The 18,091-nt window shown below is 40.3% G+C and overlaps 1 protein-coding gene and 1 pseudogene across 1 annotated transcript; both read left to right on the plus strand.

Annotated features, from left to right (window-relative positions):
• Nucleotides 1-438: 438 nt before the first annotated feature.
• Nucleotides 439-3,355, plus strand: LOC147465071 (uncharacterized; annotated as a pseudogene).
• Nucleotides 3,356-14,896: 11,541 nt separating this feature from the next.
• Nucleotides 14,897-15,247, plus strand: LOC147465072 (uncharacterized). The gene is made up of 2 exons (XM_086510868.1): nt 14,897-14,976; nt 15,061-15,247. Exons 1-2 carry the CDS (start codon nt 14,897-14,899, stop codon nt 15,245-15,247), a joined length of 267 nt encoding a protein of 88 aa, XP_086366994.1.
• The last annotated feature ends 2,844 nt before the right edge of the window (nt 15,248-18,091 follow it).

The raw sequence follows: 18,091 nt of genomic DNA on the forward strand, positions 1-18,091 counted from the left end.
GAGGTGGGGCTGGCCAGGGATCAACGAGGAGGTGCGGCATCTGTTGGGCTGCATGGGGAGAACTGAAGGAGCCAAGCCAGGCCGTGACCAAGGGCAAAGCAGGGCCGCCACTGACAAGAAGGAAACAATGAGGGCGAGCATCTGGAGGGGAGGCAGCCCGTTATCCAAGAGGAGGGCCGGCCAGTGATCTGTGTAGGGATTGAGGGGCCGCCAGAAGCCATCAAGGAGGAGAGGGCTGCCAGGTCGCCTGAAAGGAGGAAGGCTACTGCAGGGAGAGTGGCACGGGAGGGGTGGCCAATAACATGTTTTGGGGGACCAGTTGGGGACCTATCAGGGCGGAAGCCCGTTATACAGGGGAGGGCGCTGCTGAAGGGGAGAACGAGTGCAAGCGGGTGCATAAGGGCCGCCAGGGGGCTGGCCATGCAAGGGAGTGAAAAGGGCGGGCCTTAAAGGGAGGAACCAAGAGGTGGTGGGCCGTCGACTGAAGGGCATGGCCATGAGCAAGGGATGCCACCAGTGGTGGCGGTGATTGGAGTCACGAGGAGCTGCAAAAATGACAGAGGCCGAGCTAAGGGGGCTCGCCAATTGCAGGGGTGCCGGCTGCAGAAATTGGAAAGGCTGAAAATGGAGCTGCAAGGCATGCGAGAGGAGGGTGCTACAGGTGGGAAACGGTCAAGGTGAAGTGCAAGGCCGAGAGCTGCATGATGGATGGAGCCGAGTGCAAGGGTCTGTAGCGTTGAGAGGAGAAGCTGAGCAAGTCGAGGAAAGCCGCCATCTGCAAAAGGGGATGAAGGGGCTGCAGGAAGCTTGAAGGGGACCACCATCTGTGAGTAAAGACGACCAAGGGGCTGCCTATGCATGAAGAGGGGAATCAATTGAGGAGCTTTGGACAAGAAGAAGCCAACGAGGGCTTCAGTGGTTGTTCAACAGGTGGCAAAAAAGGTTCAAGAGTTGTGTCCCTCAAAGATTGTGTATTGAGGTTGTTTTGAAGCAAGGATAGCAATCATTGCCGGGTTATTTTTGTGTTGTCTAAGTCCACTTATTACTTCTTGTCTATATCGTCTTGTGCCCTAGTACGCCTGTGGTAGCGTTGGCTCCGGGTTTTGTGTATATTTGTGTGCAGAGAGGGAAAGAGAGAATGACTGAGTGAGTTTTTTGTGTGTGTTCGAGGCATGTGTCGCCTCCCTGTGTGAGTGTGTATATCTGGGAATGCTAGTAGGCGAGCCTGTTCATTGGAAGTTTGCAAAAAGTGTGTGTGTGTGTGTGAATCTGTGTGGATAGGGGTGTCAAACGAACCTTGGGCTATAGAGAGGCAGGCATATTGTGTGTCGGGTGTTGTTCCCATTTCCTCCTTTCCATCTTGTGGTGCCCCCACTGAGGATCCACTGATTGCTTCCTAACTAAGTGTTCATGAGTCAAGATGAAGCAAGAGTTTGGTCCAGTGTTCAAAGGAGATGAAGATGCAGACGATTGGATTGCAAATTTTGAGCTATTTATGCTGGTAGTATTGCTGATGCCAGGTGATGAAGCAAAGCTCCAGACTCTACCTTTGGTGTTGCGAGAAAAAGCAAAAGTTTGGCTCGATGGCTTAGAAGATGCACACAAGCTGACTTGGATCAGATTTCGAGAGCACTTTCTACAAAGGTATCAAAAGGTGGTGTCGGCTTCGGAAGCAGATGCAAAGATCAAAGGCTTGCAGTAGGAAGTAAGTGCAAATTTTGATGCTTTTGTTGATAAATTTGAAGCTTATTGGGGGGATTTTGCAGCTACTATCCAAGCAAAAAATGTGGGATATTTTAAGCAGGAAAAGTTTCTATCATGCTTGCATCCTTATGTTTGTGAGAGAGTGATTTATGAAGATCCAAGGACCTTTGATGAAGCTGTCCAAGTCACCATAGCAAAGAGTTAAAAGATGAAGAAGAAGATGGAGGCAAGATTGCTACAGTCGACAATCACGATAGCCAGTGGACCTAGGCCCAAACAGATTGAGGAGCATCAAGAGGTAAAAGCTCCTTTTTTTATTGATATGAATGTGATCAAAGCACGTGAAGCTAATGCCAGGCTAGAGGAGGTAGAAGAAGTGCCAACCAGGTCTCAAAAGGTGCAGCGAGGTATGTTCAGGGTGCCACCCAGTTTGCTTCCTCAAGAGGACGAGGGGACAAAAGGCCTTGAAGACGAAGTGTTGGTTCCAGAACTAGAAATAAGAAAGGTAGCAGTGGTACAAGAATTGGCAAGTTCAAAAGAGGAGTCCGAAAGTTCTTGTAGCTCTAGCAGCAGTTTGGACACAGACAGAATCCATGGATTCTAGGTATGAAACTTATGATGTTTTTTATGTGGATGAAGTGATGAACAATGTATGTGAGTTGCCTGCGAACCAGCTAAAGGTTGAAGAGAAGTATAGTGTTTCACCTTGTGTGAATCTGCCAGTCGAGCAGCCCTATCAAATGTCGTGTGATGGTGAGTCCGTGTTGGAGGATATTCCTAGAATATGGTTTGATTGTGCATCCAGTTTGATTGAAGAACAAGTTTCTGAGGATATGTCGAAGTGATTTGTCTATGCAGGGGGTGGGGCAACCTTGCCTTGGTGAGCATGTAGAGGTGTGCTTTGAAGTTTCGGAGTTTGTGTGTGGTCGTGGAGAGCTAGCTCCGGCAGATGACTATGGAAACTGATACAGGTGCAGCCTATGAGAGTGAGGCTCCATACAACAAGGGAGGTGTCACCAATCTTGCAGTTGGTGAGGTATTTGAAGAACAGGTTGAAGCTTGAGAAGGTCATGCTCTTGAATATGAAAAGGTGGTCTTAGAGCCGTTAACAGAGGGTTTGGATACATGTTTGCAAATGGAACATGTTTGCTTGGCTATGCAGCAAGTGGAGGCAAATTGCAGGGTTTTGCTATTTTATGGGATGCTATGGATACATGTATTGTGAGAGGTTGCTTTACAGGTGTCTTTATGGGCTTTTTTGAAGAAGACTATACTATGGAGGGTTCTCTAGTAGGTGACATGATAGCTGTTTGTGGTACCGGTGCTTCATGTATTCGAAAGTATGATTATGGTTGGATGGAAGGATTATGGATGCAGGGTGACAAGGCTCCGTGCTATAAAGAGCTCGTGCTATAAAGAGCTGGAGGGGTGGCGAGTTTATTGGCCTACAAGTGCAAAGGAAGGCTTGGATATGCATGTTTTACATGTGGATGGCCACGGCCATAGTTTTTTTTTTGATGCAGGTGGAGCCTACACTATGATTGGGGAAGTTGTGAGCTTTCCGTTTGACCCTGGCGGGTGATGCAGTAGCATATGATTTTCTCTCTATCTCCATCCTATCTATATAGCCACTATATCATTTTTCTTATGCAGTCTATGTAGCTATTTTATATCATTCTCTCTATGCAGTAATATTTTACCTAAATAATGCTATGGTTGAGCATGAATGCTCAACGTGGGGTGGGCAAAGATGGTGCATCGAGTTTGTGTCGACAGAGGGAGAAGCCAACAGCAGGAATATGGCATCAGGTAGGATGATGGTATCAGACTTTGATAGGTCTCAAATGCATTTTGAAGCAGGTCTCACAGTGATGTGTATACTAGATGTGGTCATTAACAGGTCAACTCATGGTTTTTTGGAGCTCTACTAGCCGAAAGCTTAACGGCGTGTGTGCCAATTCGGTGGACAAGTTCACCGGGATCGAAGATTGTGATGGTCTTGGTAGTCATCACTTTGTCGTCGGGTATCTCGATGCCCCGATGTTGTCTATGTGGAGATACATGTGTTATTTTGCAGCCATGTTGACCTTGGTGTAAGAGCACATATCATCGTGCTAAGGGATGCAAAGCTATACATGGATGGTCGACCGCGGCCGTCACTATTTAGGGGAATCTCTTTGGTGATCAAATTGGAATCAAAGCTTTGTTGGATCGGTAACTTTTAACGTGTGAAAGGGGGCCAAACCCAAAGCTTTTTAAAGCTATTAATAAAAAATAAAAACAAGGAGCTGCAGTTGATGCAGGTGGTGGGCTGATTGAAGGAAAGCGCCACCACTTGGAAGATGGCATGACAAGGGTGCCATATCGGGTAGCATGCAGTTGCTTGGTGAGGCCGGGAGAGGAAGGACTACCTGTTGAGGCGCCACAAAGGCGGGCTGCTTGAAGGAAAGCGGGGGGACTTGGAGGTTTGCATGAGGGGGGCAGCCAACTCGGGAGAGCGCAATAGAGGAGGAGAGCTAGGAGAGCTGAGGTCTGCAGGTGTGGAGGACCACATGAGGTGAGGCCATGATCGAGGGCCAAGGGCCGTGAGCAAGCCGAGGGAAGGCTAGAAGGGAATGGCAGGCTGCCACATCCAATAGCAGGCATAGGAGGGTCAGGTGGCTGGCTATAGACAGTAGGGCGACTGCATCATGGTTACCTCCAATCGGTTGCAGGAGAGGATGATGGGGTCAACAGAGGTGGAACCACTCATGAGGACCAAGTTGGAGGGGTTGGCCGCCAAAACCAAAGATAAGCAGGCCGCTGGGGATCCAACGATGTATAGGAGAAGGTCTTGAGTGCAGAAGGCAGAGCAGTGAGTGGGTTGCCGACTACATGAGAGAGCAGGTCGGAAGGAGCTGAGGAGGGGGCGGTATTACGTGGCCGTCAAGAGCACAAGGAAGGGCCATCAGGAGGGTGCATGGCGGGATGAACTGTAGACAACATAGGAATGCCATCTGTTGAAGTTGGCCATGAGTGTGAGCCTTGGAGGAGTTTTGTTGGAGGTTATAAACTTGCGAGCTTGTGATTTTGACCCTTATAATCCCTAGTTAGAGATTTTGCATATTTCATCATATATAATGAGCTTTTCACCACTTAGTGTAAGCTATTTAAGAAAACACTAACCACAAAATATGGATATAATACCCAACATTAATGGTTCAAGATAGAACCATTCTTGCTAGTAAGCCCACAAATACAAAGAATCCTTCAATACATGTATAAAATTTATTTTAATTAGTAATAGGAATAAAACATGCTTTATAAATATGATCCAATAATTAGTAGAGAACTAAAATGTCAAAACACTTTGTAGTGAAATAAACCACCACTAAACCATATGCCCAACACATGGACCTGTCAATGTGGACAATTTCACCAGATACCATAATGGGTTTCACAAAAAAGTTACAACAAAATAGAATTTACAATGAAATTCGGTAATTAGTAGGGAAATCCAAGTTGCCAAAATACTAAGTTTTGATGGGATAAATTACTACTAAACTATAAGAGTTGAGTGCACAAAACTTTGAGCATCTGTTTGAGATTGAATAGCTATTCACTATCTTGAAACTGGACTTAGAAGACAAGGCTGAGAAAGTATGAAGGCTAAATCTTGCTTAGAGAGCAGTGGTGGATGCATTGCCATGTGTTGATTGCGCTCCAAACCTAGGACGTATATATAAACATAGTAAAGATTCTTACAGGCTAGAAATGCCTTCTTATCTTTCTCCTTCTTTTCAAAATCCAAACAAGTACATGTAGGATCTTCTCGTATATGAACATCATAGCATTCACCACTAAGAAGAAGAAAAACCATACGATTGTGTGCCACCATTTCTTTTTCCTCTATCAATGTTGCACTTAGACTCTCAGCTGCAGCCAAGCACTTTTCAGCTTCTTTTGAGATTCCATGCCTCCATTTTTACTCCTCTTGCATGATGGAGGAGGGGTTATACATTCACCCTTTCTTGGCACTATTACACACCGTAGTTGAAAACCTACCTTTGAAAGGCCTACATACTCCTCCTTTGAAATCATGGTACCAAGCTGAATTGGCCATGTTGTAGGTGTATCTGGCTTGTGGTTGACTTGTTTGTCAACATTCCAAGTGTGTTCAACATTGTGGTTACAAAACCACATCCATTGAGAAAATGTTTTTCCATCGTATGTGCGCTCCGACCAAAATGATGGTGCGACCAACCCAGGACTTTGACTCTCAATTACATTCATACATTTTTTTCCTTTTTCTCTTCCAAAGAATTTTCTATGACAATGAATTGGCATGCACCTAAGGGCCCACATTGACCTGTGTATATCCTCTTCCAAAATCTGAGTTGCACTATCCACACCACCACCATCACCATCTTTATTACCCATGCTATGATATTTTGTACTTTCGTTGTAAGTTGGTCCTTCCGCTTTGACAAAATTTTCAGGCAATCTAGCTGAGTTATCCACAGTCACATTGTTCATATTTGTGAAGGTAATTTTTCGTGGTCGTCCGCGTTTGCAGTGATCCCATGACTCCATGATATACCCTGGTCGGTGTGAGCTATTGCCAAGGTTTGACCTCTTCTTTCTTTGCACCGATTCTTTGTCACCATGTAAAATTGGGTCTTGGAAGTTAGTTTCATTATCATTCATTCCATGAGGCACACAAGTCACTATAGCCGGGGTTGGAGTCAACCTTGTTCGTGCTCTATTCAAGAGAGAGTCTATGTCTTGTCCACTACCTATGTATCGTCGAGTCAAGTATCCCAATTGCTTTGCACATTGAAGATAGGATTTGATGACATCTGTAACACAAGCATCATACAATGTGATCTTTTTTTTTTCCTCCCTCTCCAGAAAGCCAACTTGCATGTATACTCTTTGATAAGTTTGTTGTAGGGATAGCAGCACGATCCCATGGACTCAAATCATCCTAAAAGATTAGAAACATTAGTTCACAACATTCGTTCACAATATCTACTACATAATTGTGAGATTTATACCCAAAAAAAAACTCACATTTATGGAAATGCCCCCACAATGTGAGATTCTATCTTCCCACCAAGAGAACCAATTTTTCGAAGGCACCAGATTCTCTATTGGAACACCATTCTTATACCACCATCTCTTTATTGACCTAGCGTGCATTTGTGCTTCCAACAAAGTCTTACTTGTTCGCAAATTTTCACACAAAGAAGTATGATCCATTTGTTTTTCATTTGGAATGAGTGCTCTTGTTTTGTTTTGGAGACTTTGCTCCCAATGGAACAAGCATGATCTTTCACGACCATCCATTACATTGTCTGCTCCTCCATTGTAGATTGCTCGAATAGCATTCCAATTGGCACTTGCCTCATCTGCCATGAACCCAATGAAATTTGCAATTGAATATCCATTCTCAACCATAACAGAATTGAGACTTTTCCAAAATAATATTTGTGACTTTGTATCTTCCTCCTTGGTCTCACATATTGCAATAACCATCAAGCACTTCATGCTGAGGTAGAAAGTATGCATAGTAAGACATATTACTCAATTATTAAATTATCACTTTTATATACATCTAGAAATTTATCACCTTGGGTCATAAACTGAGCATGACATGGTTGACCATCCGTCAACACGGACCCAAGCATTATGCAGATCTCATTGACCAGAATGATCCACGTGTCTTATTAAATCAGTTCCTGAACCAAGACCTTTGGTGGATATCTTTAAAAAAAAACATTTATCATGAAGTCCTCCTTGGCCAGGGAAACGACTCCCATGAAAAAATGGGAACAAACATTTTTTCTTCAGTAAGAGAATATTGTCAAATCCATCTCCCACTACCACTGACCCTTGTTGTTTTTTTGAAGCAATGATACTCTTTAATCTGTTATGCATTAGAAAAAAGAATTTTAGGTACTATACTGATAAATACTAACAAAAATGATGTATCCTTACCTTTGGTTTTGCACAAGCGGCATCATCTCTTCTAGAAAGTTTTGAAGTTCTGCATCTCCCATAGAATGTCCTTGTCAAGAATGCGTGAATCCATCCGAACTAGACGATCCACAAGCATTTGAATTTTTCGAGGACCGCTAGACTTGTCAATATTCAAAACTTTTGGACTAATCCTCGAATTTTTTATATGGCGGCGCGAGATGCATATTGCTTGACAAGTGAAAACCTTGCCGCAGTAATGACATGTAATCTTTGTCCCGTCTTCCTGAGCAAGGTAACCTTTTCCTATTGGTTTATCTAAATACCCATGAAAATATGCAATATTGAATTCTTTATTGTTTAAATAGTACTGACAAACATTTCTATGACATTCCAAGGAGCCCAAATAATAACTCATCCGAACTAGACACACAATGGACATGTTGGTTGTTTGGGGCCGCGTCCATGTATGTCCATCAAATTTTTGCTCCATGCCACTCATTGACTTACATTTGCCAAAAGTTGATGGAAGTTCAAACACAAGATTCCTGTTGTATTCTCTAGGTAGTTCTTCCACTTTCACAGGTCCATGAGATTGTTTCATTAAGTCTTTCAACCAGTGAGATGTTGAAAAGGATAATATCCAATCCTCCACACTTTTTACCTTTTTTGACAGTTTCTCATCACCGTTGCTGCTATCGAGGACAATATAATTGTCCTGTTGTTTTTCCAAATTTGTGTACAAGCCTCCTTGGGTTGGTATCTTGATAGCTTCAGCATAGAAAGCGCTTGCATTCAATAATTTTGTATCCTTTGAGTCTTTTACATCATTGGTTTCCTTCTCTGTATGCACCATAGTATATCTTTTTGATAAAGAGGCATCAAGAATGAAATGCTGATGGCCCTCCATATCAAAATGAGATGGTGTTTCAACAAGGGTGACTTCAGATCCATACTGTATTAGTGCATTCAATGTTTGAAATTGTCTGTGAGGTGGTAGTAGACTTTGCAAGAAATATGAACTAAGGAGGAACTTTTCATCTCTAAGTTGAACCTCTTGTTCAAGTTTCTGATCACCAATTGTCCAGGTGATGATGGATGATCTTTCGTCCATGCTAGCAAGGTGGAGAAGATAGAGAGAATAAGCAGTTAGGAAGGAGTTCAGTATAAGGCGGCGAACATAGACAAATGGTTTTTAAGTAAATGAATATATACACTAGGATATTATATATAGATGAATATCATTTAACTCTGAGTGTAAATACACAATGTTTTATGCAAGTGGCATAATTGTTCATCATTATGCTTTTTTTATTACAAGACATTTTTCCTTTATAAGTGGGCAAAAAAATCCCACAATCGAGATTGTCAAGCGAGTTCACCTCCCTATGAGTGGTGTATAAAGAAACCATGCACAGTTTCCAATAATATTTGGCTCAAATCTCAATATTTTTAGTTAATGAGTTCATCTTCTTATGAGTAGGTGAACGGACTGGGATCTAGTGTAAATAATGTTGAAAATTTACAGTGTATTTTAAGCGACTAAAGTTACAAAAATCCCCGTTAGATTTTGAGCATTGAAAAATTTAGATTTTAAATTGTCGATAATCATCGAAGAATTTACACAATTTTTAGTGTGATTACCAACAAAAACTTCGAGTTTTGAGCTAAAAACCGGGAGAATATCAAGTTTGCCCTTATTTTCACCAGTTAGGTATAATGTATGTTTTAACCCTCGAACTTGAAGTTTTTTTGACTTAGAGCAACTTTTTCTTGGAGCTTCTGTTCAGTTGAACTGCTCCATCTCCTGCGTGAAGCCTGCATGAAGTAAGGTACGATCTATTCATCTACTCCTCCTCCCCCGCACCCATGCTCCCACAGCTCGATAACCGTCAGCGTGCGCGCTGACGGTTCCTGAGTTGTGGGGGCATGGGTGCAGGGGAGGAGGAAGAGATCGTTTACCTGTGTTAAATCATGTGAGAGTTATTTTTTTGCTGTCGCTGTTAAATAATGTGTGAGCTCCCCAGTCTTAAGCGCGCGCGCTGACGGCTGAGGAGCTTTAGTTGATCACACATTACTCAACGCGGAGGATCTTTAGTTAATTCAACGCGTTAATTGATTGGCAGTTCAGCACAGCTCGTCATAAATGGGACTGCTTGCCTCAGATGCCTCCCTTGTTCGCTACACAATGATGCATCCTCCCTTGTTCGCTAGACAATGCTACATTTGTTTGTTTTGTTGTTCCTTTTAATGGGACTGTCAATGCCTCTCAGATGCTACATGATGCTACATCTGTGGGTCGCCCATTCAATGCTAGAGGAAGTTTCATGCGTGCTTAATTTAGATCTCCAAATCTATGTCTTATTGTGTGTATTTCTTTACTGTGGTGAAAATAGAAAGGTGAGGCTCGGGATCTGATCCTGTGCTTACAAACGCATATAGTTCTCATCAGCAGATGCTGTCGACTGCCTTTGCTAAGATGCCTACACTCGTGCTGGCCCAATTTTGATGGCCGCCGTATGCCGAATTTGGTCTTTTGAAGATCTGTAGATACCTTGTTGTCACTGGCCAGGAATGTGTTGTTGCTACATTCTCCTATGCTTCTCAACGTTGTCTTGAATCACTCTTAGACTTCATCAGATACTTCAAGCATCAGCTCCAGGTCTCATGACTTCAACCAATTGGCCCAATTGCCTTGGCTGTCAATTTTTTTGGTCTTGATTTTTTCCTTCATATAATTTGTTGATGAACCTTTGGTTCTGATTTGGCCGTGCATGTTTCAAAACTTCTAGCCTTAAACCTACCCTCAATCAATACTTCAAACTCTTTAAGTTCCTAATAGTCTGACCTGTGGTAGGCATGTTATCATTGTTCAAGCTATTGATGACAGGAGGAAGAAGAATGGACAACTATTTGTAGGCTTGCCAACACTAATGTAGGTTAGTAGTGGACAGAGGAAAGAAAACCTCTTAAGTTTACAGCCTTCCTCTGATGTTTCCATTGCCTTGCCCCACTCTTTAGCCTCCTTGGCATAGTGGGAGCTTCAAACACAGCCCGAGTGGTTTAGGTTACATGTTGAAAATGTCCTTCTCTCAACAACACTCACTACTTCCAATGTTAGCATAGTAAAACAAATTTATAAAGGAAAGATGATGTATACTGCTTTTTGTATGATGATGATGTATGATGATGATGTATAACGATTTTTCAAATCTTTATTGATGTAGAAATTCATGGCTCCCAAAAGACGAGGCAACAAGTCAATCAAGAGAACATTTGATTCTCCATGCATGACCTTGAGATCTGGTCCTTCCAAAAGAAGGCATCCAATCGATCTTCTCATGCAGTTTCTACTCGTAGTCCTCATTTCAAACGAGGGGGAAAGAGACGTAGAAAATGCATCTTTATTGATGATGAAGCTGCCATGGAGGAAGGTTCTAACCATTTGGAAGGTGAGGCTGATGTAAGAGGAGATGAGTCTCGAGAGTTGACAGTGGAGGTTGAAACACGTGAGGATGTTGAAGACAAATATTTAAGAGAGTCTGATGGGATAGGTGAGGAGGATGTGGCCCAACATTCTTGACACTTGGGGAAAAAAATCCCGTTGGGGATTATGAAGGATGTGTTAAGTCAATTTTACTTAAAATGAAGAAGCAACCCTCCACTTATACCTTTATGTCGTTTGGTGGCTCATGAAGCTATACGAGTGGCTACAGATTCTGCATCTTGGTTGATTCCTAGTTCTGACAATGTTGCTTACTTGGATACAATGGGATCTTTTCTGGTATCGATGAGAGATTCCTTTGGCTCTTACATGCCTGTCACACCTCTTGTGGAAGGTAGTTGGGATCCTATTTGGCAAGTAAAGAGTGTTGCATTTGATAATCAGCTCAATAAGGAGTGGCAAGAGCTTCGAGGGTGCATGTTTTGGGTATGGGATCGGTTGAAAACATGGATGCGACACATAAAAGAAGGTAAGAAGTAATCTCAATGCACTAATTGTTTGATAAGTTTAGCTGTACCTTCTTCTTTGGCTAATTTGGTGTTCTTTTGTGAAATATGGCATGATAATGAGGAATATCATGTGAGTGTGAGATGCCAATTTTTGGAAGTAGAAAAAAAAGAGGCCGAACTATTGCTTGCTCTTGACACCACTAATGTGTAAGTTGTGGTCTTTTTGTATTTTTAAAATTAACTTGCTTTTAAATTATTATTTTTCATTTGTTTATAGATTTATTGTAGCATTTCACGATCAACAGTGAAACCAAATCTTGGGCATGAGATATACATGTTCCAAAAATTTGGTATCACCAATAAAGAGAGCATTCTTGCACATCTCACTCAAGAGGAAAAGAAAGTGGGCTGAGATAGAGATGGGAGTTGAGAGTAGATTATATCAAGGAGTTCCTCCTTGGTATAGTTCTCCTTGTGTGTTGATTTCTCAACTAGTTTGAAAGGTGAATTGTTGAATTAAGTATTAACTATATATATTTTTAAAGATTGTTTACCATTCATTCATTGAATGTAGTTGTGGTTATGTAGGATGATTTTAATGCATTTATTTCAAAGGAAACTGCAAAATTGAAAGCTCTTGGATTAGATAATGTGGAGTTTGAAAGGCGATTACAAAAGGCAACTAAACATGAAGAAGCTCGATTGAAGGATAGAGGTTATAAGTTTTTGACAATTGCCAATCTAGTTCATGGCGAGGAATTTTTTGAATTGCTCTTTGATGTGAAGTGGGATGATCCATCCATGATAAAAATCACACGAGACAAGTTAAATGCTTTGTGCTCCTCAAAACTACCTTCTGAAAGGTATCACACTTTTCAATACTTTTTTATTAGTTTTTTGTTTATGTTTTTAAATTCTAATGAGATTAGTGACATTAAAAGAGAGTTAAATTTCTACTTGAGCATAGAATTTCTACATGAATGGTATATGAATATACTTATATAAGATGGTGTTTAAGTTTTTGATATATTTTTGGTCTATAATGAAGGAAAAAATATATATTGGAGATGATGAGTCTTACAAAGGCCAAAGATCCAGTCTTTTCCCACTTTGGTGATGTGAAGCACTTTAGGGCTTACATTAGAAAAGAAGTTTATTGGGCTCACATGCATGATGAAGCTTTGTTGATAATAAGAAGGTTGGAGGTTGAAGAGTTCAAATTGCTAGATGGATTTGAAGCTTTTTTCAAGGTTGTTTTCTAAACTGGTCATTTTTTCCTAATAAATTTAGATTTTGTTGCATTGTTTTATTATTTGAATGACTACCATAGGTGCAATTAAGAAATCATGGCTTGCAAGATTTTCCTCAACTTATAGGAGATGTTAAGAGTGTCGGGGACTCTTCCAAAATGCCTGAGCTACAAGAGTCTTGTAAAATGATTTTATATAGGTGAAATCACATGAACCAACAATGTCAATGGCTCTTATTGAAATTATTTTGCTCGATCAAGAGATTAAATGTTGTTATGGTGTAGATGGATGTGTCAATGTGTTTTAAATGGTACACTTGCTACTATGCCTATGGTTACTGAAGATTGGTCAAAGCTAGAGGATGAAAATACCATGTATCCTGGTTCTATGGTAGAGAAGGGTATTTCTATGTGGGAGTGCACAATTTGCCCATGGTGGTTGGACTACCCTTTGGGGGTGATCCCAAAGCAAGAGCTAAACTTACATGCAAGTAAGTATAACACTTTTTCTTTTTATATCAAGTTAATTCTCATATTCAATTTCTTTATTCTCATATTATTATATTCTTCTATTAAAATATTCAAATTTCTTATTATTATTCAAGTCCACTAGCCTTGAACTAGTTAGCATTTGATCGCTCTCTCTCTCTCTCTCTCTATCTCTCTCTCTCTCTCATGCATGAAAAAATACACAAGAAAGTATTTTCTAGTTTTTTATAAATGACTTGAGTTTGTAAATGCTAAATTAATTTTCATTATATCATTAAACTTTTCTTGTGGTAGAGTTTTTGGAAGAGAATAAAGACAAAGATAAAAACCAATCTGCTTCTTTAGAGCACTTAGAAGACATGGATCACAATCATGACTTGACCATGGATGGGGGCTCACAAAGAACACAAGAAAGAAATCACTCACTACCTCCTCAAAGAGAGCACCAAAATCATGCGAGTGGGTCAAACATGGGTGACCACAATAAAACAACCTATCCATTAGGAGGGCTAAAGATTGACATGCCTAAAGAAAGCAGTGAAAAAGAAAGAAGTGAAAAAATCATTTCATTAGTGGTTGAGTCAATCATGGAGCAACCAACTTCATCAAGGCGACCAACCTCATGGAATACTGGTAAGTTTCTACTTGTTAAATATTTGTTTTTTTGATAGTGAAAAACAATTCTATGTTACTTGTTATCAAGATAATTTTTTAATGAAAATCTATAGGCTTTCAATTTTTTACTGTGGTAGATGCTCTTCTAGTTGATATGGCTAATGTTGATGATTTTGCCATTCAAAGGTAAAAGAAAGGTTTTGTGGCTTGTGTTATCAACATCAATTTAATGTTCAAGGTTGATGGTGTACTAAGCAGCAAACGTTTTGTGTGTAGCATAAAAAAATTTTTGAGCACTCAAAGTCTTGACTTGTATCACCATTGTGGAGCACCTTGTCATGAGGTGTTTCATCTTATCTTTGCGGATTTCCCTACTTCTTTGTTGGTGGATGGTTTAGGCCCAATTCGAGTAGGTTACTGAAAGTTTTTGTTTATGCTTTTTGTTTTGATCCATATTACTTTAAAAACTCATTATTTTAATATTTTCAAAGGTGGATTAAGCAAAACAATTCCGCAATGGAATATATTTTTGCCTTCTCTTGTGCAAGGTGTGATGGATGTAGCAGAACCTTTCTTGGCACATGAAGGCTTTTTTGTGACTCTCTGTCTTGCACAACATATTGGAGAGATTATTACCCATACTATCAAGGTTGGGTTACGACTTCATCGCACATGGACTCTCATGTGTAATGGGGGATATAGACACCAAGATACCCTAGAGGAGGTGAATCAAAATACCATGTTGTTGTGAAAGATTGCATTATTAACTTGATTTTGATTTAAGTGTGTACAATGTATGCTTATATGTAGGTAATTGATCTCACGGTGGGAGTTTTTTGTCGAGCGGATGTTGCTATACCCACATACAATAGGGAGGCAGGGAAGAAAGTCTCTCCTCGCATGTTTCCTGCATCACAAAGCTTTTTAATGGAGGAGCATCAAGAACGCACCATTGTTCTTGATATACCTATCAGAGGTGGAGTAGAGAGGTCACCCGACTTCTATAGGTGAGAAGATAATCATTTTAATGTAGATTGAGCTTTAATTTATAGTAAAAAAATGACTTGCATATTTTAAATTTGCATGTGTAGATGGCTCTTGGCAACCTTCACGGATGACTCAGATTATGTGCTAGATGTGTTTTCAGGATGTGGAGGTCTTGGCAAGGCATCTGGTGAGGTTTATCGATACTGTTTGTGCTTGGAGGGGGATGACATAGTCTATGAGGAGTGTCTCAAAAAGGTTGTTTGTGGTCCATATGTGGAAAAGAGAGTTTAGTATCACATTCATAGTTTTTTGAAACAATTATTGAACACTCTCTATTTTTCGTTTCAAGAATGTTGACATAGGACATCTAGGGTTTTATTGTGCATGTTCTTGAAGTGATCTTACTTGCATTGCTTTTGTGAACTATCTACTCTTTCTAACATCCATATCAAACACTAATGCAAACACCTTGTTAAGCTTTGTTTTGAGTACGGATTTCTTTGAATGCTCTCTCTCTCTCTCTCTCTCTCTCTCTCTCTCTCTCTAGACTATCATATTTAAAGAGAGTAAGTCTGAATAAGGATTTCTTTGAAAGCTCTCTCTCTCTCTCTCTCTCTAGCCTAGCATATTTAAAGAGAGTAAGTTTGAGGTGTTTAATCATTCAATGTGAGGTGATATTGTCCTATTGAATATTTCTATGTGAATTGCAAGAATGTAAAAGATGTTGAAATAAAATGGAAAAAAGCTCAAAATACTTTTACATTTCATGAAAAATCTCTAAATGAAAAGCTCACAAAAAAACCACACTCGAGGCTATGAAGGGTTAAAGACCGAAGCCGTCACTGTATGTTATGCAGTTTTAGTCTAGTGAATGTGTGGGAGTTTCTTACATATGGGGGTGTCTTTCAAGATATAATCAAGTATCCATGGATATTTTCAAATATAGACTTGTATATCTATAATTGGTGATACTTTGAAAGGTTATAGATGGAAGGTTGGATTTTGTGCTATGTTGCAATCGGGGTTGGTCGGGACCGGGCTTGGACAATAATCGTTGCTAGATTGTGAGTCAAGGTGTGTGTTTACTAGGGGATAGGGGTGCTGTGAGATCACTGGGCTAAAGAGAGGCATTCATAGTATGTGCTGGTGGTTTTTCCATTTCCCCCTTTCCATCGTATTGTCGAATGTAGCTTAACCTAACTTAACCTAATGTAGCTTTACCTAACCTAACGTAGGTTAACTTAACCTAACCTAACATATAAGATAACATAGCCTATCTTAAGGTAGCTTAACCTAACCTAACCTAATATAACTTAGCCTAACGTAGCTTAACTTAATCTAACCTAACGTATAAGATAAGATAACCTAACCTAACCTAACATATAACCTAACATAACAACGTAGCTTAACTTAACGTATAAGATAACCTAAGATAACCTAACCTAATCTAACTTAACTTATAACCTAAATTTAACCTAAAATATAAACCCCATCAACTACATAATTTGAAAAACGACATAATTCAATAAAAAATTTCTTCAAAACAAGAATTTTTCATAAACTGAAACAAATTTTTTCCATAATTTAAAATGAAATTCCACATAACAAATCCTAATTTCTTTTAAAGCATTGAAAGTTTAAAGGATGAAATTTTCTTTTCTTAATATACAATGTAATTTAAATAAACTTAATATGCATTTAAAGGTTTGAGCACTCACATTTGTCCTATTTGAGCAATGAAAGTTGTTGTAAAAGTCCTGAAAACACAGACAAACACAAAGTTAAACCCTAAATCCTAAATCTACAAGTAAACATGAAAACAATCTTACCTTAGTGTTATGCGCTAACCCACAAGCAAGATCAGCACCTCCGACGGCGTGTATCGCAATAGATCTGTGAGAGATGGTGAAGAGGAGAGCTTGAGAAAACGTGCAAGAACTAAGAGAAATGCACAGAGAAAGCCCCGGTTTCGATTTTTGCAGGTACCGTCGGTACAACTGTCGGTACAGCCGTCGGTACAGCATTGAAAGGGGCATCAAAATGCGCATTCGCGCTCCCTTCGGAATAAGTGCCGAAAGAGGCGTCGAAGATTTGAAAATGAAATTTAAAAAAAAACCTTAGCTTCCTCCATAAATACACACACATATACCGATGCCCGCCAGTGACGCCGGTTATGTGGCGCCAGAATTCAAATGATCTCTTGTAGTGTACAGACAAAGTATTGGACTTCATCTAACAATTTGACACGGCCTTTGGAGATGAGGGCTTCACAAAGTCCTCCAAGATACACCATGTAGCTATGCACTTCCAAAAATCTGCTCGTCAATGGTGGGCTAGCCTTCGTGGCAATGGCAAGGCCCCAAAGACATGGAAAACTCTACAAGTTTCCATCACGAAGCAATTCTTGGCAAGGGATGCCAAGGATAAAGTGGTCACTGAATGGAGGAGTTTAAAGCTACTCTCCAATGAGTCTATCCACAAATATGTTGACAAGTTTTGGGATTTGCATCTCAAGGATACTATCTTTCAATAGACTTGGCTAAGCAAAAGCAACAATTTTGTGGAGGATTCAATGCTTAAGCTTGCCATCTTCTCCATGTTCATTACTATGCTAAGCAAGAAGAGTGATGATAAGTGAGAAATTATTTCTTTCTTATATGAATGTTTCTTCTTCTTCTTCTTCTTCCCTACCCCTCATTCCTTGCTAGCTCATTCCACCTTTGGAGGTGTTTGAGGTCTTGGGACTGAGGCTGAGAAAAGTTAATGCTTTCAATCAGCTAAATTACGCGCATAATTGTGGTGCATGAAGCTCTCTATCTTCATTGCACCATCAAGGTATCAAGGAACACAAAGCTTGTATTGTGTCAAGTCTCTCTTTATAGGTGAAATTATAATATAAAAGCCTTTTGGAGGGGAGACCGGCTCCACATAAATCCGGTCCTCAACTGTTGTCAAGTTCTCTAATTCTCTCTCTTACAAAGTATTGTTGATGCCAAGTTACTTAAGTATAATGGCTATATTGCTACGGCTAATTAATTTCACCCTCTATTTTCTCCAAGAAGTCTCAAATAATAATTCTCACTATTGTTCTCTTAATTCCGCTATTCTCAATGTTCATAGGCCTTTTCCATTACA

This window comes from Adiantum capillus-veneris, chromosome 1 (genome assembly GCF_014529385.1).
Source record: "Adiantum capillus-veneris isolate H3 chromosome 1, ASM1452938v2, whole genome shotgun sequence".
Lineage (NCBI taxonomy): Eukaryota > Viridiplantae > Streptophyta > Polypodiopsida > Polypodiales > Pteridaceae > Adiantum > Adiantum capillus-veneris.

What these genes read in the sequence shown, in the direction of transcription:
- LOC147465072 (XM_086510868.1), top strand. Translation starts at nt 14,897, where the DNA reads ATGGAGGAGCATCAAGAACGCACCATTGTTCTTGATATACCTATCAGA. An exon ending in AGGTCACCCGACTTCTATAG is followed by an intron (nt 14,977 to 15,060) that starts GTGAGAAGATAA and finishes TTGCATGTGTAG; the next exon opens with ATGGCTCTTGGCAACCTTCA.